Source organism: Triticum urartu, chromosome 2A (genome assembly GCF_056163025.1).
Source record: "Triticum urartu cultivar PI428250 chromosome 2A, HENAU_Tu73, whole genome shotgun sequence".
Classification (NCBI taxonomy): Eukaryota; Viridiplantae; Streptophyta; class Magnoliopsida; order Poales; family Poaceae; genus Triticum; species Triticum urartu.
This window is the reverse complement of record NC_141874.1, coordinates 616873401-616900155: the sequence shown is the minus strand read 5'-3', so window position 1 is coordinate 616900155 and position 26755 is coordinate 616873401. Positions and strand designations below refer to the sequence as shown.

The following is a 26755-nucleotide window of genomic DNA, read 5'->3' as shown; positions in this document are numbered from 1 at the left end:
CACGAAGGGTAACGGTTGCGCGAGTCCACGGAGGGCTCCACCCACGAAGGGTCCACGAAGAAGCAACCTTGTCTATCCCACCATGGCCATCGCCCACGAAGGACTTGCCTCACTAGGGTAGATCTTCACGAAGTAGGCGATCTCCTTGCCCGTACAAACTCCTTGGTTCAACTCCACAATCTTGCCGGAGGCTCCCAAGTGACACCTAACCAATCTAGGAGATACCACTCTCCAAAAGGTAATAGATAGTGTGTTGATGATGAACTCCTTGCTCTTGTGCTTCAAATGATAGTCTCCCCAACACTCAACTCTCTCTCATAGGATTGGATTTGGTAGAAAGATGATTTGAGTGGAAAGCAACTTGGGGAAGGCTAGAGATCAAGATTTATGTGGTTGGAATGGAATATCTTGACCTCAACACAAGTGTAGGTGGTTCTCTCTCAGAAAATGTATGTTGGAAGTGTAGGCATGTTCTCACGGCTCTCTGCACGAATGAAGAGTGGGTGGAGGGGTATATATAGCCTCCACACAAAATCTAACTGTTACATACAAATCACCAAACTCGGTGGGATCGAATTATAAAACTTGGTCAGACCGACTTAGTTCAAAATGTGAACGTTAGGATTTTCGGTGGGACCGACATGTCAACTCGGTGGGACCAATTTCATTAGGGTTAGGGTATAACGTAATCTCGGTGAGACCGATTACACAAACTCGGTGGGACCGATTTTGGTAATAGACAAATAGAGAGTTGGTTAGGCAAACTCGGTGGGACCGATTCACTCATCTCGGTTAGACCGAAACGTTACGAAGGGTAAACAGAGAGTTTGCATTGCAATCTCGGTGGGACCGATCGCTCATCGGGGTTGGACCAAAACGTTACGAAGGGAAACAGAGAGGTTGCAATCCCATCTCGGTGAGACCGAGATCCCTATCGGTGAGACCGAAGTGACTAGGGTTTGTGGCAGTGGCTATGTCAAGTGAACTCGGTGGCGCCGGATAGAAAATTTCGGTGGGGCCGAGTTTGACTTTTGGTTTGGGACATATGTGGATATGAGAAAGTAGTTGAGGGTTTTTGGAGCATATCACTAAGTATTTTGAGCAAGTAACTCATTAAGCAACACCTCACCCCCTTTTAATAGTATTGGCTTTTCCTATGGACTCAATGTGATCTTGGATCACTAAAAGTAAAATGTAGAGTCTTGTGCTTTGCGCTTGAGCCAATCTTTTATCCTTAGCATTTTGAGGGGTCCACTTTCTAATCCATGACATGCCAATCATTGAGCTTTCCTGAAGTATTTATCTTAAAATGGCATTAGCTCAATGAGCTATATGTCGTTAGGAATTATCAAAACCACCCAGGAATAGTTGCACTTTCAGACCCATAAACTGCAATAAATCTAAATGGAATATTCTTATTCTTAAGAACTAGGCTACAAGAAACAGAAAACTGAAGAGGGACCCAGCTAGTGACATCGAAGATGTCTAGGTCCACTCCGACCAACACCCCACCAGAAGTGCCTATAGCAGGCAGGTGGTGCCAGTCATAGTTTTTATTGCAGCTAATAGACTTTAGAAAAGCAGGGGTAAGGTGCTCTTTCTTGGTCTCTTGGAAGGAAACAATACTGGGATTATGTTTAGATAGAGTATCAATAATACAGGGGTTTTCCCCAGGGGTTGTAATCCCTCTGATGTTCCAAAAAAGAGCATTCATTTGTATGAGGCTTTCCTAGGGTGTTTGCCCCGTCCATATTTGCTTATGTGTGTCCATCCCACACTGTAATCGTCAATAACTGATGAGAGCCCTTTTAAGCCCTCAGGAGTAGAGGGGGTTCTAGGAGAATCTGTAGGATCACTTGTATGCAACCCCCCTTCAGGAGGTGCATTTGGTTCAGATCTCATATGCTTATCAGGAGTTTTAATGGAGTCTAGAGTTCCTATATTAATACCAGTTTCAGCATTAACTAAGAAGCTAACACCATTTTGTCCTTCAGACATGTGGTGCACATTTTCCTTATGTAACTGCATATCATTTTGACTAGCAGATAAAATAAGATCATTATCTATTTCCACCCCAATTTTGTTAGCTACAATAATAAATTCAGGATTAGTGAAGTGTTCAAAAGAGGTTTTAACAATAGTACATTTAACCTCAGTTTTGTTAGCCTCCAGATTTTGCACTTTCTTGGTATCCATAGCAATTTCCAGCATCGTCCTGTTTCCTACATCCACCCTATTGCTCTTTCTCTGGGCTTGCACAGGCCCCCATTTCTGCTTTTCTGGAGCCCTACTGTTCTGAGAGATTGTAACAGGGTTGTTGTGCATGGGGCTGAAAACTACATCATTAGTGTTTTCCAATTCCAAGTCTTCAACTTCAGCAAACTCTCCCATGATGTCTTCATCTTCCTCATCTTCTCCCATCAGATCCATTTCCTGCAGCAAGGAGTAAGTCTGATCTGCTGAGCATAGATCAGGTAGTTGTTGTAGATATTCCATGGTTTTTTGCCTGGAGTTTCTCCCAGTATTAGTTTCAGAGGTTTGTTGCTGGTCTGAGAAGAGGTGGAGCCAGCTGTCCCCCCGCCCTTGCTACTATTGGTAGTGTTCCCATCATCCACACCAGGACCAGCTCCCTTAGTTTCTTTTCCATTTCCTTCTAGGTCATCCTCTAGCAGATCATCATCCTCAAAGTCTTCTTCAGGTGGCTCAACTTGGATTAGTATCTTGTAGAGCTTTTCTCCTATTCCAAAAATCATGTCAGTAGGAATCTTGGTAACATCTTTGCACCTGATTTTGATTCTGACCACTTCAAAGAAGGTCTTGAGTTTCCTTGCCAATCTAAATCAATTAGGATACCAAATACAAATGCAAACTGCTCTAGGACATCCCATTCAGCCCAAGCAGGGGCCACTCCTCTCAGCTGGACCCAAACTTTTTGGAGCTCACCATAGTGTTCTAGGTCTCCCTTCCAAGCCTCTACTTTGACTGTGACACCATCCATTTCTAGCAACCCAAACATTGGATAGCCAGCCACTTGCTCTATAGGGATATGTGGAGGGAACTTGACCAGGTATGTCCATTCATCAAGTTTCCTGACGTGCCAAGGCCAGTTTGTTTTGTATATGAGGAAGAAGTTGTGAGCCAGATCACTCTTGCTTGCTTGTCTAGATTCAACATAGACAATTTCCACATTTTTTCCGTGCCCCATGTGTTGCTCATTTACATCAGGCACGTCTATTTTGATAGAATCCTAAGCTAGGGGTAGCACTGCCAACAATTTTGCAGGGTTCCTGGGTTTCTTTCTGACTGGGCATTCCTCAACCTTATGTGTGACCATCTTGCAGATAAAACATGCTGGGGGGCTTTGAGCACTGGGCTTTGTGATGCCCAGGCTCTCCACAGCTATAGCATATTACATCCACATATTCTGAGGCAGAGACTCCTTTTTCCCTATTGAAGTTCTGTTTGGGTTTCCCCGCAGGTTTGCCCTTCTTTTGTGTCTGAGCAGCTGAGGTGGCATTGGAGCCCTGTCTCTGAAAGCCAGACATCTGAGGATTTCCAGTCTGTTGTTTCCGCTCTCCTACTTGACCCTGATCAGTCCTGGAGTTTTGAGCTTGCATCATTTGTTGATGTTGCCCCTAGAATCCAGCATCAGAGGGGCCAGCCAGGCCCTGGTTCGGACCAGGCCCCCACCCTCCACCGTTCCTCCACTAGTTCATCTGGGGCGGTGGAAGTAGGGTCCTGGGAACCAAGGTGGGGGGATCTGCTGGCCACTAGGGAATCCAAAGCCAAACTGGAACTGCTATGGTGGTGGGCCAAATTGGGGATCAAATTGGTGGAACCACTGACCTGATTGGTGTCCATCTTCGATCTACCCTTGCGCCATCTGCTTGTTATTCTCGGGGTTTTCCCCTTTCCCTCTATCACGGCCCCTCCCTTGGGCTTCAGCCATAGCAGCGATCTCTTCGAACAGGTCTTTCGCAACTGTGATGCATTCCGCCGGTGGCAAGGCAGCGTGCGGAGATTGGTTGCCAAGGGGGTAGCAGTCGGCGACGGTAACCTTGCGGGTGAGGGCTAGGGTTTTCTCCACCCAGACCAGGAGAGGTTCTGGATCTGGGGGTTCTGGAATCGGGTCCGCGTCCCACAGTTGGCCAAAGTGAGCCTGGGCTGCCTCATCCTCATCTTCCAGCGGGCCCTATGGACTCCTTTGCTTTTTGTTTTTTCTATTGACTTTTTCAAAATTCACCAGCGTCTTCTCCCTCCTTCCAACTGCTGTCACCGCACATCGGATCTCGCCAACGGTGAACTCGCCGGCCTCGACCTTTGCTGCTCCCCGGCTTTGCGCACCACGACCATTACGCCATGGCGAGACGAGCCCAGCTGCCCAGCAAAGCGGAGTCCCAAAGTCGAAGCTCTTCAGGCTCCCTCTCAGCTACGGCGGAGTCTCGGGCAGCCCTGGGGGCCCAGTGTGTCTCGGCGGCCTCACCATCGGATCTGCCCTTGCAGCGACCATAATGCTCGCCACTTCGCCCGCTGTATCGGATCTCACGAATTGGCCTCTGCACGAGCCCAACTTATTACCTTCTCCGGAGACACGCTCCTCCCCGGAATCATGCGCCGCATCTCTTCCTCTCTCGCCTCCGTGCAGATCCTCGTCACCAGCTTCCGCGGCGTGTCTCGTGCGCCGGGCCTCCTCATCGTCTTCTCCATCTGGGATCGGTGGCTCTCCTCCAGCTCCCTCTCCCAGGGGTCGCAGCTCTCCTCGCCCGCCGGATCCATGCCCCCCCCCCATATCTGGAGACGAACTTGGGGGCGCGCGTGGCAGAATCCTTTTCTCCGGGGCGAAGCAGAGTGCAAGGGCCCCCCGTCGAGGTCGCGGAGAAGCGGCGCAGACTCCCTTGGGCCGAGTTGGCCGCAGTGGCGGCGGGGGAGCTCGCTGACAGCAGTGGTGACGGTGGTAGGTAGAGGTGGGCCGGGGAGTCGCGAGAGCTAGCATCGACTAAGTCCTCTCCCAATGGGCAGTATTGTACTGCTATTTGAGATGCATGCATCTGAGGCTTCAGATCATTTAAAATTTAAATAAAATTATGTTTCCATTCCAGAATATAAATAAAAGTGATAAAAACGTGGGTTGGGGCATCAACACTCCTCGCACGTTGTGTCGGCCCATTTAAAACATTCTTGAGGTGAGATATGCTGGTGTCTCACTGCGGACGAGACACGACCGCTCCTAGTTGGCCCATGGTTCTTTTTTTATAGTCCAGATTTATGTGGGGTGTCAGAGCATTTCCTAGAGATGATGCAAAATAAGGCAACCAAAAAATGTTTTAAGAATGAGAGAGTAGGTTTTAGGGCATGACAAAAATTCCTGCCATGGCAGATAGTGTGAAACGGTTGTCCTTAAACTTGCAATTTCTTTAGGAATCACGAGGCAAACAGAGTTTGTTTGGTACTCTCTCTGCTCATAAATATAAAATATTTCTGGATATTTTAGTGTAAACTACATGTGGACTAAAATGAATGAGCAAACACACTGAAACGTGTTTATATACACCCGATTCAAAAAAAAATAGATATATCATATTTGTGAATGAAGGGAATACTTATTATTTTTACTCTGTGCAATGGCTTATCGTGGTCACAGGAGTATTATTATGTGCAACATTGCATGTTCTCAGCTTTATTATTATTTCCTCATCATGTCTATCTTCGGAGATGTTTTCTCTTTTTTTGCGGTGTTCCTATAAAAGGTTGTTGGTACGATGCGCTGGTCTTTTCGGGCCTTAGCATGACGACTTTCTAACTGTTCACTATAACAAGCATTGTTCAGCCCATGTGCACCTTCGCTCGCCTAGTGCGTGTGGTCGTCGCTACATATTCTGCGGACATGAATGTAGTTTGTGTTATTTTTGTTGTTCTTTATACTGCCATGATGCTTGATGAACATATCTCAAATTTGTCAAGAAAAAAGTTCTTTCAAAGTCTACTTCCGTGAACATTTATAATAGATCTGATTCTTAAAAAAAACGAAAAACAAATTGGAATGCTTGCGCCGACAGGTGGTTGGCAGGATAAACACAGCCGACGTACGGAGGCGTCTCCTCGGCCGAACGAACCATCACGCCCTCCCCGTAGGCCCTACGCCCACCGCCACGCGGGCCCGGGACGACCGAGCCGTTTATTGTTCCCGGGCCATCGGCGACGCGGTTCCAGCGTGGGGAGGCCTGGTACGGCCGTGAGGGCCAACCACCACCGAAACATCCTCCGAGGAAGGAAGCCGCAGGCGGCCTCGCCCGGTCAGAAAACCAAAAGTAAAAGGAGAGGAGACCAAACCGCCGTCCCCCGTTCGCCGTCTCCGCGCCGCGCGACCCCTTCGGCCCGGCCGCCCTCCCCGCACCCCCCTCCGTCTGCTGCGCCGCCGCCCGCGAATCCGGGCCATGGAGGCGCTGTGGAAGCAGGCCTCCAGGCTCAAGGAGCAGGTCGCCCGCCAGGTGAGCCCGACCGCCTCTGGCAGTTTTTCCGATCGATCTGGGTGGAGTGCCCCGAGCGGCTGGGCTGGGCGCGCGCACACAGTAGAGGTCTGGTGATGATGATGTGCCTGTAATTGGCTCGGTGTCTGATCTATGTGGGGTATGTGCTAGAGAGGCAGTTGACCTTAGTAGGCTATATTGATGCTGGAGGCCGGAGAAATGGATAGATGGAGATAGAGGGTTGGCAATTTACTGTGCTTGATCGTGGGGGGAAGGGAATACAGGTTTGATTTGAAGTATACATATTAGGTTTGATTTGAAGTATACATAGACCGGAGAAATGCTTGAGGTAATCAAATTGGCTATTTTCTAAAATAACTGAGTTTTTACAGCGAAAGGGAATACAGGTTTGATTTGAAGTATACATATTAGGTTTCTGATCGAAGGATTGCTCATGAATCATCGTTAATCGTCCAAATATAGAACTGCCATAAGCCCATAAAACACAATCTGTCCGGATACACACACACAAAAACTTGACCCTTGGGGGAAGAAATCCGAAGGCATTTTTTTAGGTCTCCAGCCATGACAGCAGCACAAGGGAGATCCGGCACGTACGGAGAACAAGACGCAGCGAGGGGCCTTACTCAGCAAAGGGTGACCTGTCGCATTACACTGTTTAGACTAGTACCTAGCTGCCAATCTGATTGCTTTGCATCCATCTTTCGCAATCGTAGGATGATCGGCTGAAATAAACGTGTTACATTGCCTTAGGAGCACTCGGGCTGATGGTATTACAGGCTAGAAGCCAACTATCACATATCATGGTTATGTTTGCCTCAGAGATAACTATGTTGTCTGGAAATGCAGAAGGTGGTTCACTGTTAACATTCTAGAACTTAACAAAATCCTTTCTTTACTACATAATATGGATGTTTGTTCATGTATTTATAGTAAGAACTACCAGCTGAGTAAGGCGATCTCAAGATTCTGAAGTGGACCTATAATTTGCAATACTGTAATTACACATACTAGTATTTTTCTACTCATGCTTGTGCTTTGCCAAGTGAAGCGGAAATTCAACAGCACCCCATTTTCAACTACCTCTCACGCATTGCAAAACTGGAATTACTTGTATGTAACCTTTATACTGAGTAGATATTACTGAGCTATAACTGGCCACACATACTACATGGTATCTACTTAAATAATAATAAAATTAATATATATCCCTGCTAGCGGCATCAAAACATATAACTTTCCAATTTTCGTATGAGTAAAATAATATTGTAACATGTATGTACTGTTGCAGGGTGTGTTTAAGCAGTTTGGGGCTGGTGGCTATGGAAATTCTGATAATGCATTCACAGACGAGTCAGAAGTTAAACTACATCAGAGATTGGAAAAACTTTACTTATCCACTCGTGCTGCCAAAGTATGAGTAACGCAATTTCATCGTCTCTTTTCTTTCTACATTGTTTCCTTTGGATTAAAACATTGGCATCTTTTGCCAGCATTTTCAAAGGGACGTCGTTCGGGGTGTGGAGGGCTACATAGTGACAGGATCTAAGCAAGTGGAGATAGGTATGTCCCTCCAATTGTATATTAGCTCAGGGGAGTAATTTTTATCTTTGCATTACTTATCCATGGTATATTATTAATTATGTATTTACATATAATCTAAATTTGCAGGGAACAAATTGTCTGATGATAGCCAGAAATATGGCATTGAAAACACATGCACAAGTGGTAATACTTTATCCAGAGCTGCTACATACTATGGAAAGGCGCGTTCACTGATAGAAAAGGAACGCGGGAACATGCTAAAAGCATTTGGTACTCAGGTATATTTTCCAAGTGCTGGATTTACCCTTTACCTTATGACAAGATCCTCCTGATGAATTTCATTGCACATAGTTTTTACTATATGTTAACTCATGTACATGGTTAAATGAACTTGTTAGGCTATATGATATATATATTTGAAAATGCATAACTCCTTAAATGCCTATATGGATATTCTTATAGATTATCATTTGGAGTATAACCGAACAGATTTATTTTTATATTTTTACATCTAAGTGTGTAACCAGGGTATAATATGTATTGATACAGTGTGTGATTAATTATTGAATTCTAGGTGGCAGAGCCTCTACGGGCAATGGTAATGGGTGCCCCTCTAGAGGATGCTAGACATCTAGCCCAGAGATATGACAGAGTAAGGCAAGAAGCTGATGCTCAGGTGAAAATCCTTGCTCACATATAAGCACATCTTATGCAATGATAAAATTGTATTCTTGATGTTAGAAATAATTCTGGAATTCCCTTGTAGTTATTTGGTAGTTGAGGACAACACTCATTCAGGATCTAGATAAGCTACATGGTCCACAACTCCACACTATAATAGCATGTTTAGTTTATGCTTCTACTGCCATGCCTTCCTTATATTGCAAGTATCATAGACGCACAGTGGAGAACATCATATGTGTAGAGTAAATCATATGTGTACAGTAAAATGACGGATATAACTGGACTCTCTGAACTGGCTTTGCTTCTCAACTGCGCGTTTGTTATTTTTGTGTGGAGGAACCATCACACTGTTACTGTGTATATGGACAGATCAATTCAGCCTCTCATCTGAAGGGTGTTTCCATCACTTGAACTGTTAAATTTAATCATTTCCAAAGCAGCAATATCAATGCCAATTTTCCAATTCATGCTCTTCAATGTCCAATTAAATACTTAGTATCAGCAGTTCTGATAAGCTTATGTTACATTTAAGAACTTCATGCATCATTTTGTCACAATGTCAGATCATGTAATTTAATTGAGTCATTCTGAATTTGAACAACATATAAGTAATTATGTGCTCGGGGCACTTCATTTCTTTTGTACGAACAGCAGTATTTATCTTACTTTTGCCCTTCGTAGGTCGTTGAAGTTTCAAGGCGTCAAAGCAGAGTAAGAGAATCAGCTGGGAATAGTGACGTGATATCAAAGTTGGAGGCAGCTGAGTATAAACTTGAAGAACTGAAGTCAAACATGGTGGGGTTAGGAAAGGAAGCGGTTTCAGCTATGGCTGCTGTAGAGGGGCAGCAGCAAAGATTGACATTACAACGCCTCATTGCAATGGTAACCATCAACTGTGCCCATTTAAAAAAAATCTTATGCAATATATTATCGTGAGAAAATTATGTGGTCACTGACATTCGCGTTCTGGCCCGAAGGTTGAGGCGGAGAGAACTTATCATCAGAAAGTCCTGGAGATCCTTGACCATTTGGAAGAAGAAGTATGAGATTCCAGCATTTGTTATATTTTCTTGAATTCTTAGTTTTCAATTGGCACATCCCAGAGTGTGCGACATGAAGCATATGGAAACACTGATGCATGAATTGAATGACTATTTTGATTGCTAGATGGTGTCTGAGCGCCAAAAAATTGAAGCACCTCCACCCCCTGCAGCAGAAAGTTATATGTCACCGCCACCACCATCATATGACGAAGTTAATGGCATGTTTGCCTCCACTTCTGCTGATCAGGCAGTTAACTCTGTCGACTTCTTCCTGGGAGAGGTGTGACATATTTACAATACATAAAGATAGCATGCCAGATGTACAAAAAGTTGATCATATCTGGGAGGCTTATTAAATGTGCTTTCTGTATTCTTTATGATGCAGGCGCTCGATTCCTTCGAGGCTGAGAGTGAGTTTGAGCTTAACTTGTCAGTTGGCGACATCGTTATCGTCCGGAAGGTAAATAGTACTTTTCATATCTGTGCTCTGTAAGCTTCTCCCAAGTTAATAATGTTCCCTATGCGTGGTCCTAGAAGCTGCACATACCGTCTTGTGGCTTCCGTTATTAATCTGACAATGTCTTGTCCGAACTCAGATATCAAGCAACGGTTGGGCGGAAGGTGAATGCAAGGGGAAAGCAGGATGGTTCCCACATGCCTATGTCGAAAGACGCGAGCGTGTTCTGGCGAGCAAAGTCCCGCATATTTTCTAGGGGTTTTGAGGAGGAACATAGGTTATAGGTGTTTGATTTCAATAGTTGAACAGCGTACTTTCAGACTTCTACAGTATTCATGTGTATAGATTGAATTTTCGTCCCGTGAGCCAGTTTTTGTGGAGATAATGTACATCTGACATTTCAGAACACCAAACTGGCCATACGCAAGCTTTGTATTGTTGTTTGAAACGATTGAATGCTCACTGGTGGAGTTCGTAGTCTTTTCACATAATGTGTTTTTCGCCCGTATGATAAGAGATGTTGATGTGAAAGAAAAATATGGCCAGTTGGCTGCTCGGCTTGAAATGGTCAGCTGAAAGTCACAGCCATGGCAGCATCTGGCACTAAGAAGATAATTCAGCCAACCAATGTATCCTCCGTACAGGGAATACTCGGAATGAAGATCATGTTGCTGGTTTGTTGTGGAGCAGGATGGCGTGGAGATCAACGTTTGGTCTAGGCACATCAATGTTGCCGTAAGTGGAACGATCCTTATTTTTTCTAGGGAATGCCATCATGGCTACTTTATTTCAGGACGTGCTTGAAATTTTGCTAAGCTATGGGTTACTACCTCCGTCCTGGTTTATTGGTCCCCATTTATAATCTGTGCCAAAATTTGATTATAAATTTAACTAACAAAATGTTCATGCATGTTATAAAAAATTATATCATTGAAAACTACATTCAAATACGAATCCAACAATATAATTTTTGTTGACATGCACTGACATTTTATCAGTTAAATCTTTGATTAAAATTTAGCACAAATTATAAAGGGGACTAATAAACCAAGACATCATTATTTTCTCTAACACAAATTATAAAGGTAGTACATCATTATTTTCTCTAACACGGTGCAAGAAATCCACTCTTCCAATCATCCCAGGGAGCCATAATAAATCAATCTGCATAAATTGCGGAAGCTCCATTCCATATTCTGTTATGTCCAGCACAAGCATTTACCACTTCAATTCAGTCAGACTCAATTTGGATTGAGTTTAAGCCCAATGTATTTGCAAGAAGAAGGCCTTGGTGCATCGCTATTGCTTCAGCTGTCTGAGCATCGTCGACATGTTGAATGGTAGAGCAAGCAGGAGCTAGAAAAACACCACGAGCGTCTCTGACCACCGCACCCGTGGAGTCTTTCATTTCGTCGGGAAGCATCAACATTAAGTTTAATGAATCCTTCCCCTGGTTTTTTTCAACTCCAGTCCTGTTCATAGTCCTGGGCGAAAGAGCTCTCTGAAAGTTCAGACAAATGGCACGAACTGTCGGCGCACTCCTGATTATTGGCGGACATAGTACCAGCATGTAACCATAATTCCTTCTCTGACACCGATGCTGCGTAAATTATTAGGCATAAATTGATGAGAGGATCGGAGAAGCTGTTCTAGAATTACTGATCCCGACCTATCAATGACAGCGGTCAAAATCATCGTATGCATTATAACTCAGCGGGATTTGTAATATGCGTCCAACATCAACTGGGTTAAATATATATCACGCCGGAGATCATCAGGCTGGGTAAACGGAACGATACTGAGTGAGAGATAGTGATACCAGGCCAACAGGCCGCACAAAAAGCCGAAGAAAAACGCCCAAGGGCTGAACAGGAAACACATGGACAGGAGGGATTGCTTGGGCTTGGGCCATCGAGCAGGCTATATTTGCCAAAGCCTGCAGAGATATATTACAGTACACAAGAAAAAACTTCATAAAAAGATTAAGAGGGGTGTTGCGAGAATCGAACTCGCGACCTCTCGCACCCGAAGCGAGAATCATACCACTAGACCAAACACCCGGATTGATATTATGCCTCATTGCAATATACTCCTATTAGACTAAATCTGGTTTTTTACTTCACCGATAGCTACAGGCAGTATGATGATTAGTTCAAACAAACACGGTGCATGTGGAGAACCGAAGGAAGTCTCCGAGTGCGTCAACACTATTTCGAGCTCCAAAGACGAGCTATCCTCGCTGGTCGCCCTTATCGTGTCCGCTCTCCCCCTATTTTCGGCAAACCTATCGCGTCCTCCCTCTCAAAGATGACCAAAAGAGTAGCATGCAGTTGCATCACGGCAGCAACCACTCCGTGCCTAACTGCGTGCGTGCTTTCAGGCATCGTGAGCTGCCAAATTCATCAGCTCTATCTCATTGGTGGGTAAACCGAAATCCGTTAGCTAGATATAATTGCACGGCTGCAGTGCATGCGACTGATCGACCCCTTCGATCGTCCGGGTCACTCGTCATGTAGCGAGCGAACCCGTGATAGCAACGTCGGCCGACTGCCCATCACGTCTGTGCAACCTACGTAAGCCGTTGCATAGATTATTATTAGCTTGAGTATGTGTGTCCGCAAGTGTTGTATGGCCTTGGACATGAACCTGGTGGGTGAAGGCCTGGCTCTGACACGGTGCTTATTGGATTTAGACCAAAGTTACATGATACGTATCGGCTTTTAATAAAGCAAGCAAGCAGGAGCCATCCGTGGGAGAGGACAAGCGGCAAGAGACCAAACGGGAAAGAGTAGGCAGGCCGGCGGTCACACGCACCACCACACCACACCACACCACAGCGACTCATCAGAGTGAGCGAGACCGAGCGCGCGCGAGGGAGAATCAGAGAATACAAAAGCAGCCGCAGCCAGGGCGCAGGCCGTACCCATCTTTCCGCCATGATCCATCACGCCTGTGCTGTGCCTGTGCAGCGCAGGTACGTGGTTCAAGGGAGGAGGAGGGGGGGCACGGAAAAGAAACAGAGGGCGCGCCGCTCCAAATATACCTGGCCCGGCCGTGACCCTGCCTGTTGCCACTGACTGACTCGCCGTGTTAGTATGTTAACCTAGGCAGCTACCCTGCCTGTTGCCACTGACTGACTCACCGTGTTATGTTAACCTAGGCAGCTAATCATTGCAGCCTTGGAGTACTAAGTAATAACCAAGCCAAGTGCCGCGCTTTACCGTAACACCTATCATTCCTCCGGCGCCCACATGGACATGGACAGGACCCGTGACAGAGAAGAGAGCGCGCCCCCGGCAGCCCGGCTCCCTTTCTTGTTCCAGCACGCACGCCTTGCGCGCCGCGAGCCTATCGCACTCCTTGCTTTCCCTTCCCGGGTAGCAGTAATATTTTCCTCGGCCTGCCTTGACCATTCTGCTTTCGGTTACCGGCTCCAATGTACCCCTGTTTTAAATTACTCGTCGCAGAAATAGATGTATCAAGAATTAAAATACATCTAGATACATCCATGTCTGCGACAAATAATTCGAAACGAAATGAGTACTGCCGCGGCACGGAATCAGCAGGAAGAAAAGTTTGAAGAGCCAGCGATTTATTCCACACGTATACGGATGCAGGGCAGTGGTGCAGGACTAGAGCACCCGCATGGCTAGGGGTATGATGCGCGGATGGACGCTGAAATGGGCAAGAGGCGTGAGGTTCTTTTGACTTTTTGCAAGGGAGGAATCATCAGTGTTCATGGGCGGAGCAGCACATGATGCTGTTCTCCAGCAGCCCAACCATCACCGTTCTGCGTGTGTCGTGCGGAACAAGGGTTGGTTTCGAGCTGCTGCATTCAGGCCAACTCCAACATACGATCCAAAACGGACGTCCATTTTAACATGTTTTCGTTTGTTTGAGGCGGTAATGCGGTCACCCATATTCGTTTGGGGTCGTTGCTGTGTCAACGGGCCCAACACGCGGCCACACCCCAAATCATTTTTGGAGCGGACGTGATTCAAAAAATCACAAAAACTAAAAAAAATTGCTGACAAAATTAACATTAAAACATAAAAAAATAAAAGAACAGCCCGATTCCACAGTTCACATAGATTTAATTAACATAAAAAAGAAAAGAAAAGTGCCGCTTGCGCACTCCTGCCATGCCCGTCGCCGTCTCCTCACACGTCGCCGTTGTAGTCGTCGTCGCCAGTGAGGTCGATATAGGGCGGCGGCTTCCAGAGATGGGCCGGTCCCTAAAAGGCGGGAGGCTCCTTGAAGGTGGGAGGCGCCTGCACCACCTCCCCCCTCCCCCCGTGGCGACGGCTCACGCTCCCGAGACCGCGGCGTCGTGGGCACCAGTTCACGGCCCTCACGGCGTCGGCCATGTCGCCGGCCGTGCACGACCAGCTCCATCACTGGCCCACCAGATCCGGGTGGAACGCGGCGACGGGCTGCTCCTCCAGCACCTCCTCCCTCCTCACCTTCTCCTTGATGTCCACCATCTCCAGCTCGGGGAAGGCGACGTCACCGGGGGCAGAGAGGGCCATCATGGTCTTTAGGCCCTCCTACTGGCCCTCATCGTGCATGTTCATGGAGTCTTCCATGACGCGTTGAAGGAGTCGGGCCTCCTCCTCCTCTGTCATGCAAGGAGGTGGGGGGCGACGGAGAGGGCGAAGGCGACGGTGACGGCGTCGGCATGATGTCGTGCACCCGCGTACGCCCGCGCACGTGGGAAGGTCTCGGAGCACGCGCGCGGCGCTCACGTGGCCACCGCGGATGATAACCCACAAGTATAGGGGATCACAACAGTTTTCGAGGGTAGAGTATTCAATCCAAATTTATTGATTCGACACAAGGGGAGCCAAAGAATATTCTCAAGTATTAGCAGCTGAGTTGTCAATTCAACCACACCTGAAAACTTAATATCTGCAGCAAAGTGTTTAATAGCAAAGTAATATGATAGTAGTGATAACGGCAGCAAAAGGTAACAGTAAAAGTAATGTTTTTGGTATTTTGTAGTGATGATAGCAATAGCAACGAAAAAGTAAATAAGCGAAGAACAGTATATGGAAAGCTCGTAGGCAATGGATCGGTGATGGGGAATTATGCCGGATGTGGTTCATCATGTAACAGTCATAACCTAGGGTGACACAGAACTAACTCCAATTCATTGATATAATGTAGGCATGTATTCCGAACATAGTCATACGTGCTTATGTAAAAGAACTTGCATGACATTTTTTGTCCTACCCTCCCGTGGCAGCGGGGTCCTTACGGAAACTAAGGGATATTAAGGCCTCCTTTTAATAGAGAACCGGAATAAAGCATTAACACATAGTGAATACATGAACTCCTCAAACTACGGTCATCACCGGTAAGTATCCCGATTATTGTCACTTCAGGGTTAACGGATCATAACACATAATAGATGACTATAGACTTGCAAGATAGGATCAAGAACACTCATATATTGATGAAAACATAATAGGTTCAGATCTGAAATCATGGCACTCGGGCCCTAGTGATAAGCATTAAGCATAGCAAAGTCATAGCAACATCATTCTCAGAACATTGTGGACACTAGGGATCAAACCCTAACAAAACTAACTCAATTACATGATAGATCCCATCCAACCCATCACCGTCCAGCAAGCCTGAAAGAGCTAGTGATCGACTAGAGGGGGGTGAATAGGCGATTTTTATGAAAGTCTTCAAAACATGGAACTTTCGAAGACAAACGATAGAAATAAACCTATTACCATGCAGCGGAAGGTAGACTACACTAGGCAAACCATAGTCAAGTATTCAATAGAGTGAAAGCACAATGACTAATAGCAGCTAGGCAGTAAAGATCAGGTAGGAAGATATTGTGAAGCCAATCAGAACAAGCAGTCACTCAGTGAAGACAAAAATAAAGCAATCATAGAATAACTTCACAAGGACCAACAGTAAGTAAAGGGAAGGGAAGGATGAAACCAGTGACTCATTGAAGACAATGATTTGTTGGACCAGTTCCAGTTGTTGTGACAACTATATGTCTGGTTAGGGAGGCTGAGATTCAACTCAGAATACCTCGTCTTCACCTTATTCCCCTTGAGCTAAGGACACCCAGTCCTCGCCCAATCACTCTGGTAAGTCTTCAAGGTAGACTTCCAAACCTTCATAGACTTCGTTCACCGGCGATCCACAATGACTCTTGGATGCTCAGAACGCGACGCCTAACCGGCTAGAGGATTCACAGTCCTCAAGTGTAATAAGTCTTCAGATCACACAGATAGGAAGACTTAAGTGATGCCTAACACTCTTTGGCTCTGGGTGTTTAGGGCTTTATCCCTGCAAGGAATTCTCTCTCAAAGGCTTCGAGGTGGGTTGCTCCCAAACGACAAAAGCCGTGCACTAACTCTGAGCAGCCAACCGTTTATGGTTATAGGGGGTGGGCTATTTATAGCCATTAGGCAACCCGACCTGATTTGTCCGAAATGACCCTTGGTCACTAAGGAACTGACACGTGTTCCAACGGTCAGGTTTCAGACACACACGACAACTTTACTTGAGCTACAAGCAAAGCTGATTTATCCAACTCTGGACAAGATTTGCTCTCATAGTCTTCACTCGAAGACATAGGATTTTGGTTAAGCATCACTTCAGTCATTCTGACTGGTTCACTTGGACCCCACTTAACAGTACGGTGGTTCCTATGACTCGACAAAGAAGAAAAAGAACGACGAAATAACTAAGTCTTCGCGCTCCATAGTCTTCATGCGATGTCTTCTCTTGTCATAGTCTTCAATGTGAATGTCTTCACATACCACCTTTGACTTCAATGTCTTCTTACATTTTTAGGGGTCATCTCTGGTAGGAAAACCGAATCAATGAGGGACTTCTACCTGTGTTATCCTGCAATTCTCACAAACACATTAGTCCCTCAACTAGGTTTGTCATCAATACTCCAAAACCAACTAGGGGTGGCATTAGATGCACTTACAATCTCCCCCTTTTTGGTGATTGATGACAAACTAGTTGAAGTTTTCAACAGGGAATAAAATATGTGAAATTGTAAAGGATAGGGGATTGTCATCATAAGTGGCAAAGGCTCCCCCTGAAGATGTGCATATAAGTAATTTGCTTTTGGTATGCAAATGCACATGGCAGGTTGTCCTTGTGGAGATCCTCTTCAACTTATGATGACAATTCATCATGCAAGAAAAGTATGTGAAGATAATGACATGCATAATGAAAAATGGACGTCTGCAAAATGATCTAAGTGCAGAATTTATCGTCGCACATGCGGAATTTATCATCGCATCACAGAATAGCAAATAAGTAGCAGACGACCATCGAGTTTAAGTGTTACAACTCAAAGAACCAAATGTATCGAAAGCGAGAGTTGTAAGCACTTGGCAAAAGTAGCAAAAAGTAAAGCAACCACCCATATGGACCCGCTTCAAGACTATCAACTCATATGCTTCTCCCCCTTTTGTCAGTGAGGACCAAAAAGGTTTGAAGACATAGAGCGCCTACTCGTTCCCATGAGGTGCAGGCGAGGCAACAGGGTCGTCGGTGAGATCCGGTGGTGCAGAGGAACTTGGTGCAGTGTCGTCATGCGCTGAAGTTGCAGGAGGTGAAGTTGCATCATCTTGGTCATCGATGACTCTGGCATTTACAGTCGCAGCTAAGGACGAGTATTCAGAGTCTTCAAGTGAGGGAGTCCGACGCAAGTGAGCATTTCTGGGAGGAGTTGAGTCAAACTTGAAGCGTTCGGTGAAGCCATCGTCGTGCAGATCAGCTTCAGCACTCAGTAGGGTCAAACTCTTCCACGACCTCCGACAGGTTTCATGAGTGACAAAGGCATTCTTGGTGGCAAGATTGCGAATGCGGTTGACATCCACCAAGAGGCTTTGCATCTGACGCTTAAGCCAGTCGTGATGTTTATCCTTTTTCTGATGCAGCGCGACGAGAAGCTCTCGGTCATTGAGGACACGAGATCGTCTTTGAGGCCTTTGCGCAATGGTGCTACCAGTGGCATCAGTTTGAGCACGAGGGGCACGTGTGTTTCCAGCAAGGGGATAAACACAAGACACTGCTGGAATTCCTTCAATGGGCTGGGTGAAGCTTTGGTGATCAGCATTGTGAAGATAAATGGGATCCTTAGCAGGTTCTGGGTAAATGGCTTCAACTGACAGATCAACCTCGGGCAAGAATATAAGATGATTGTGCGCAGACGGCTGATAGTTGAAGGCTGAGTGACGCTTGATCAGACGCATGACCCATGGAGCATAGAATTTCAACCCAAAGATGTCGGAGCCAGATGCAGCCAACTGCCTGATGAAGAAGTCTTGAGCATTGAAGCTGATGCCATTGAAGATATAGAAAACCAAAGTCTTCATTTCTCCTTCAAGCTTCGCTGCAGATGAGTGTCCTTTGACAGGCCATAGAGTCTTCCTGATGATGTGGTAAATGGTGCGAGGCAGGTACTCTAGGTCTTCAACAAAGAACTCAGATGGGTATTCAGCGTCGAGAGGCAGAGGCTTCATCATGCTCAGCATTTGACTCATGTTGGGTTCTGGCTTCTGAAAGATGTTTTCCAAGGCATTTTGATGTTGTTGACAACCTGGTTCATAGTATTCACCAGGAGTGTGCAGGCCTGTGAGTTCAATGATATCAAGAGCTTTAGCTTCATGATGGGCATTGCCTGTCATCCACTCAAGGACCCAAGTCTTCGGATCCCTGTTGTAGCCTCGAATATAAAGAGTGGCATAGAATTGAAGGAGCAATTCTTCATTCCAGTGCTCCTTGTCAGTGATGAACTGCAACAGACCAGCATCTCTGAAACAGTCTAATGCTTCTTTGAGGCAGGGCAGACCAGCTATAGCTTCAGAGTCGAGGCGCATATTGTTGGGGAACGTAGCATAAATTCAAAATTTTCCTACGTGTCACCAAGATCTATCTATGGAGTCATCTAGCAACGAGGGAGGAGTGGATCTACATACCCTTGTAGATCACGCGCGGAAGCGTTCAAGAGAACGGGGTTGATGGAGTCGTACTCGTCGTGATCCAAATCACCGGAGATCCTAGTGCCGAACGGACGGCACCTCCGCGTTCAACACACGTATAGCCCGACGACGTCTCCCATGCCTTGATCCAGCAAGGAGAGAGGGAGAGGTTGAGGAGGACTCCATCCAGCAGCAGCACAATGGCGTGGTGGTGATGGAGGAACGTGGCAATCCTGCAGGGCTTCGCCAAGCACCACGGGAGAGGAGGAGGTGTTGGAGAAGGGAGAAGGAGGCAACCAAAGGCATGGATGAAAGAGCCCTCCTTCCCCCACTATATATAGGAGGGCCAAAGGGGGGCGCCGGCCCTAGGAGATCCAATCTCCTAGGGGGGTGGCGGCCAAGGGAGGTTTCCCTCCCCCCCAAGGCACCTAGGAGGAGCCTTACCCCCTTGGGACTCTTCCTTAGGGTTCCCCCCCACCCTAGGCGCATGGGCCCTAGGGGGAAGTGGCGCCCCAGCCCACTTTGGGCTGGATCCCTTCCCAATTCAGCCCATGGGACCCTCCGGGATAGGTGGCCCACCCGGTGGGCCCCCGGGACCCTTCCGGTGGTCCCGGTATAATACCGATGACCCCGAAACTCGTCCTGATGGCCGAAATAGGACTTCCTATATATAAATCTTTACCTCCGGACCATTCCGGAACTCCTCGTGACGTCTGAGATCTCATCCGGGACTCCGAACAACATTCGGTAACCACATACAAACTTCCTTTACAACCCTAGCGTCATCGAACCTTAAGTGTGTAGACCCTACGGGTTCGGGAGACATGCAGACATGACCGAGACGTTCTCTGGCCAATAACCAATAGCGGGATCTGGATACCCATGTTGGCTCCCACATGTTCCACGATGATCTCATCGGATGAACCACGATGTCAAGGACTTAATCAATCCCGTATACAATTCCCTTTGTCTATCGGTACGACACTTGCCCGAGATTTGATCGTCGGTATCCCGATACCTTGTTCAATCTCGTTACCGGAAAGTCTCTATTTACTCGTTCCGTAACACATCATCCCGTGATCAACTCCTTGATCACATTGTGCACATTATGATGATGTCCTACCGAGTGGGCCCAGAGATACCTCTCCGTTTACACGGAGTGACAAATCCCAGTCTCGATTCATGCCAACCCAACAGACACTTTCGGAGATACCCGTAGTGTACCTTTATAGCCATCCAGTTATGTTGTGACGTTTGGCACACCCAAAGCACTCCTACGGTATCCGGGAGTTGCACAATCTCATGGTCTAAGGAAATGATACTTGACATTAGAAAATCTTTAGCATACGAACTACACGATCTTTGTGCTAGGCTTAGGATTGGGTCTTGTACATCACATCATTCTCCTAATGATGTGATCCCGTTATCAATGACATCCAATGTCCATGGTCAGGAAACCGTAACCATCTATTGATCAATGAGCTAGTCAACTAGAGGCTTACTAGGGACATGGTGTTGTCTATGTATCCACACATGTATCTGAGTTTCCTATCAATACAATTATAGCATGGATAATAAACGATTATCATGAACAAGGAAATATAATAATAACTAATTTATTATTGCCTCTAGGGCATATTTCCAACAGTCTCCCACTTGCACTAGAGTCAATAATCTAGTTTACATCGCCATGTGATTAACACTCACAGGTTACATCGCCATGTAACCAACATCCAAAGAGTTTACTAGAGTCAATAATCTAGTTCACATCACTATGTGATTAACACTCAATGAGTTCTGGGTTTGATCATGTTGCTTGTGAGAGAGGTTTTAGTCAACGGGTCTGAACCTTTCAGATCCGTATGTGCTTTACAAATCTCTATGTCATCTCCTAGATGCAGCTACCACGTTCTATTTGGAGCTTATTCCAAATAACTGTTCTACTATACGAATCCAGTTTACTACTCAGAATAATCTAGATTAGTGTTAAAGTTTGCATCGGCGTAACCCTTTACGATGAACTCTTTTACCACCTCCATAATCGAGAAAATTCCTTAGTCCACTAGTTACTAAGGATAACTTTGACCGCTGTCCTGTGATCCATTCTTGGATCACTCTTGTACCCCTTGACTGACTCATGGCAAGGCACACTTCAGGTGCGGCACACAACATAGCATACTGTAGAGAGCCTATGACAAAAGCATAGGGGACGACCTTCGTCCTTTCTCTCTATTCTGCCGTGGTCGAGCTTTAAGTCTTAACTTCATACCTTACAACTCAGGCAAGAACTCCTTCTTTGACTGATCCATCTTTAACACCTTCAAGATCATGTCAAGGTATGTGCTCATTTGAAAGTACCATTAAGCGTTTTGATCTATCCTTATAGATCTTGATGCTCAATGTTCAAGTAGCTTAATCCAGGCTTTCCATTGAAAAACACTTTCCAAATAACCCTATATGCTTTCCAGAAATTCTATGTCATTTCTGATCAACAACATGTCAACAACATATATTCATCAGAAATTCTATAGTGCTCCCACTCACTTCTTTGGAAATACAAGTTTCTCATAAACTTTGTATAAACCCAAAATCTTTGATCATCTCATCAAAGCGTACATTCCAACTCCGAGATGCTTACTCCAGTCCCTAGAAGGATTGCTGGAGCTTTGCATACTTATTAGCATCTTTCAGGATTGACAAAACCTTCCGGTTGTATCACATACAACCTTTCCTCAAGAAAATCGTCGAGGAAACAATGTTTTTGACATCCTATCTGCAAGATTTCATAAATAATGCAGTAATCGCTAATATAATTCCAACAGACTCTTAGCATCGCTACGAGTGAGAAAGTCTCATCGTAGTCAACTCCTTGAACTTGTCGGAAAACATCTTAACGACAAGTCGAGCTTTCTTAATGGTGATACTTACCATCATTGTCCATCTTCCTTTTAAAATCCATCTGCACTCAACAGCCTTACGAGCATCGAGCTGTTCTGCCAAAGTCTACACTTTGTTTTCATACATGGATCCTCTCTCGGATTTTATGGCCTCGAGCCATTTATCGGAATCCAGGCCCACCATCGCTTCTCCATAGCTCGCAGGTTCATTGTTGTCTAGCAACATGACTTCCAAGACAGGATCACGTACCACTCTGAAGTAGTATGCATCCTTGTCATCCCACGAGGTTTGGTAGTGACTTGATCTGAAGTTTCATGATCACTATCATAAGCTTCCACTTCAATTGGTGTAGGTGCCACAGGAACAACTCCCTGTGCTCTGCCACACACTAGTTGAAGAGACGGTTCAATAACCTTATCAAGTCTCCACCATCCTCCCACTCAATTCTTTCGAGAGAAACTTTTCCTCGAGAAAGGACCCGATTCTAGAAACAATCCCTTATTGCTTTCGAATCTGAGACAGGAGGTATACCCAACTATTTTGGGTGTCCTATGAAGATGCATTTATCCGCTTTGGGTTCGAGCTTATCAGCCTGAAACTTTTTCACATAAGCGCCGCAGCCCCAAACTTTTAAGAAATGACAGCTTAGGTTTCTCTAAACCATAGTTCATACGGTGTCATCTCATCGGAATTACGTGGTGCCCTATTTAAAGTGAATGTGGTTATCTCTAATGCCTAACCCATAAACTATCGTGGTAATTCGATAAGAGACATCATGGTATGCATCACATCTAATAGGGTGCAGTTATGATGTTCGGACACACCATCACACTATGGTGTTCCAGGCTGTATTAGTTGTGAAACAATTTCCACAATGTCTTAATTCTGTGCCAAACTCGTAATTCAGATATTCATCTCTATGATCATATCATAGATATTTTATCCTCTTGTCACGACGATCTTTCAACTTCACCCTGAAATTACTTGAACCTTTCAATAATTCAGACTCGTGATTTATCAAGTAAATATACTCAACATCTACTCAAATCATCTGTGAAGTAAGAACATAACGATATCCACTACATGCCTCAGCACTCATTGGACTGCACACATCAAAATGTATTACTTCCAACAAGTTGCTTTCTAGTTCCATTTTACTGAAACCGAGGCTTTCAGTCATCTTGCCCATGTGGTATGACTTGCATGTCTCAAGTGATTCAAAATCAAGTGAGTCTAAACGGTCCATTTGCATGGAGTTTCTTCATGCATATACACCAATAGACATGGTATGCATGTCTCAATCCTTTCAAAAATGAGTGAGTCCAAAGATCCATCAACATGGAGCTTCTTCATGCGTTTTATACCGATATGACTTAAGTGGCAGTGCCACAAGTAGGTGGTACTATCATTACTATCTTTTGGCATGAACATGTGTATCACTACGATCGAGATTCAATGAACCATTCATTTTAGGTGCAAGACCATTGAAGGTATTATTCAAATAAACAGAGTAACCATTATTCTCCTTAAATGAATAACCGTATTGCGATAGACATAATCCAATTATATCTATGCTCAACGCAAACACCAATCTCGATGGTAGAGGGAGCGTGCGATGCTTGATCATATCAACATTGGAAACACTTCCAACACATATCGTCAGCTCACCTTTAGCTAGTCTCCGTTTATTCCATAGCTTTTATTTCGAGTTACTAACACTTAGCAACCAAACTGGTATCTAATACCCTGGTGCTACTAGGAGTACTAGTAAAGTACACATCAACACAATGTATATCCAATATACTTCTATCGACCTTGCTAGCCTTCTTATCTACCAAGTATCTAGGGTAATTCTGCTCCAGTGGTTGTTCCCCTTATTATAGAAGCACTTAGTCTCGGGTTTGGGTTCAACCTTGGGTTTCTTCACTAGAGCAGCAGCTGAATTGCCGTTTCATGAAGTATCCCTTCTTGCCCTTTCCCTTCTTGAAACTAGTGGTTTCACCAACCATCAACAATTGATGCTCCTTCTTGATTTCTACTTTGGTGTCAAACATTGCGAATATCTCAAGGATCATCATATATGTCCCTGATATATTATAGTTCATCACGAAGCTCTAGCAGCTTGGTGGTAATGACTTCGGAGAAACATCACTATCTTATCTGGAAGATCAACTCCCACTCGATTCAAATGACTGTTGTACTCAGACAATCTGAGCACAAGCTCAACAATTGAGCTTTTCTCCTTAGTTTGTAGGCTAAGAAAATCGTCAGAGGTCTTATACCTCTTGACGTGGGCATGAGCCTGAAATTCCAATTTCAGCCCTCGAAACATCTCATATGTTTCGCGATGTTTCAAAAACCGTCTTCGGTGCCTTAACTCTAAACCGTTTAACTGAACTATCACGTAGTTATCAAAACGTGTATGTCAGATGTTCGCAACATCCACAGACGACGTTCGAGGTTCAGCACACTGAGCGGTGCATTAAGGACATAAGCCTTCTATGAAGCAATGAGGACAATCCTCGATTTACGGACCTAGTCCGCATAATTGCTACTATCAACTTTCAACTAAATTTTCTCTAGGAACATATCTAAACAGTAGAACAGAAGCACGAGCTACGACATAATTTGCAAAAACCTTTTGACTATGTTCAGGATAATTAAGTTCATCTTATGAACTCCCACTCAGATAGACATCCCTCTAGTCATCTAAGTGATTACATGATCCGAGTCAACTAGGCCGTGTCCGATCATCACGTGAGACGGACTAGTCAACGTCGGTGAACATCTTCATGTTGATCGTATCTTCTATACGACTCATGCTCGACCTTTCGGTCTTCTGTGTTCCGAGGCCATGTCTATACACATGCTAGGCTCGTCAAGTTAAACCTAAGTGTTTTGCATGTGTAAAACTGTCTTACACCCGTTGTATGTGAACGTAAGGATCTATCACACCCGATCATCACGTGGTGCTTCGAAACGATGAACTTTAGCAACGGTGCACAGTTAGGGGAGAACACATTCTTGAAATTTTAGTGAGGGATCATCTTATTTACTACCATCGTTCTAAGTAAACAAGATGTATAAACATGATAAACATCACATGCAATCAAATAATAGTGACATGATATGGCCAATATCATATAGCTCCTTTGATCTCCATCTTGGGGCTCCATGATCATCTTGTCACCGGCATGACACCATGATCTCCATCATCATGATCTCTATCATCGTGTCTTCATGAAGTTGTCACGTCAACTATTACTTCTACTACTATAGCTAACGTTTAGCAATAAAGTAAAGTAATTACATGACGTTTATGTTGACACGCAGGTCATAAATAAATTAAGACAACTCCTATGGCTCCTGCCGGTTGTCATACTCATCGACATGCAAGTCGTGATTCCTATTACAAGAACATGATCAATCTCATACATCACATATATCATTCATCACATCCTTTTGGCCATATAACATCACATAGCATACCCTGCAAAAACAAGTTAGACGTCCTCTAATTGTTGTTTGCATGTTTTACGTGGCTGCTATGGGTTTCTAGCAAGAACGTTTCTTACCTACGCAAAAACCACAACGTGATATGCCAATTGCTATTTACCCTTCATAAGGACCCTTTTCATCGAATCCGATCCGACTAAAGTGGGAGAGACTGGCACCCGCTAGCCACCTCATGCAAATAGTGCATGTCAGTCGGTGGAACCTGTCTCACATAAGAGTACGTGTAAGGTCGGTCCGGGCCGCTTCATCCCACGATGCCGCCGAATCAAGATAAGACTAGTAACGGCAAGCATATTGAACAAAATCAACACCCACAACTACTTTGTGTTCTACTCGTGCATAGAAACTACGCATAGACCTAGCTCATGATGCCACTGTTGGGGAACGTAGCATAAATTCAAAATTTTCCTACGTGTCACCAAGATCTATCTATGGAGTCATCTAGCAACGAGGGAGGAGTGGATCTACATACCCTTGTAGATCGTGCGCGGAAGCGTTCAAGAGAACGGGGTTGATGGAGTCGTACTCGTCGTGATCCAAATCACCGGAGATCCTAGTGCCGAACGGACGGCACCTCCGCGTTCAACACACGTACAGCCCGACGACGTCTCCCATGCCTTGATCCAGCAAGGAGAGAGGGAGAGGTTGAGGAGGACTCCATCCAGCAGCAGCACAACGGCGTGGTGGTGATGGAGGAGCGTGGCAATCCCGCAGGGCTTCGCCAAGCATCACGGGAGAGGAGGAGGTGTTGGAGAAGGGAGAAGGAGGCAACCAAAGGCATGGATGAAAGAGCCCTCCTTCCCGCACTATATATAGGAGGGCCAAGGGGGGGCGCCGGCCCTAGGAGATCCAATCTCCTAGGGGGTGGCGGCCAAGGGAGGTTTCCCTCCCCCCAAGGCACCTAGGAGGAGCCTTACCCCCTTGGGACTCTTCCTTAGGGTTCCCCCCCACCCTAGGCGCATGGGCCCTAGGGGGAAGTGGCGCCCCAGCCCACTTTGGGCTGGATCCCTTCCCAATTCAGCCCATGGGACCCTCCGGGATAGGTGGCCCCACCCGGTGGGCCCCCGGGACCCTTCCGGTGGTCCCGGTATAATACCGATGACCCCGAAACTCGTCCTGATGGCCGAATAGGACTTCCTATATATAAAT

General features: G+C 45.6%; 1 protein-coding gene, 1 non-coding gene and 1 pseudogene across 2 annotated transcripts; 1 reads left to right on the top strand and 2 right to left on the bottom strand.

Annotated features, from left to right (window-relative positions):
• The window catches only part of LOC147986239 (uncharacterized), a 30470-nt pseudogene extending 25482 nt beyond the window's left edge, over positions 1-4988 (bottom strand).
• Positions 4989-6199: 1211 nt separating this feature from the next.
• Positions 6200-10708, top strand: LOC125539215 (SH3 domain-containing protein 2). Its single transcript, XM_048702594.2, has 10 exons — positions 6200-6488; positions 7780-7902; positions 7982-8051; positions 8160-8311; positions 8608-8709; positions 9399-9599; positions 9695-9757; positions 9885-10040; positions 10146-10220; positions 10357-10708. Exons 1-10 carry the CDS (start codon positions 6435-6437, stop codon positions 10471-10473), a joined length of 1113 nt encoding a protein of 370 aa, XP_048558551.1. The 5' UTR covers positions 6200-6434; the 3' UTR covers positions 10474-10708.
• A 1497-nt stretch (positions 10709-12205) lies between these two features.
• On the bottom strand, positions 12206-12277 carry TRNAP-CGG (transfer RNA proline (anticodon CGG)). Its single transcript has one exon. It is a non-coding gene; the product is annotated as a tRNA-Pro (tRNA).
• Positions 12278-26755: the final 14478 nt, after the last annotated feature.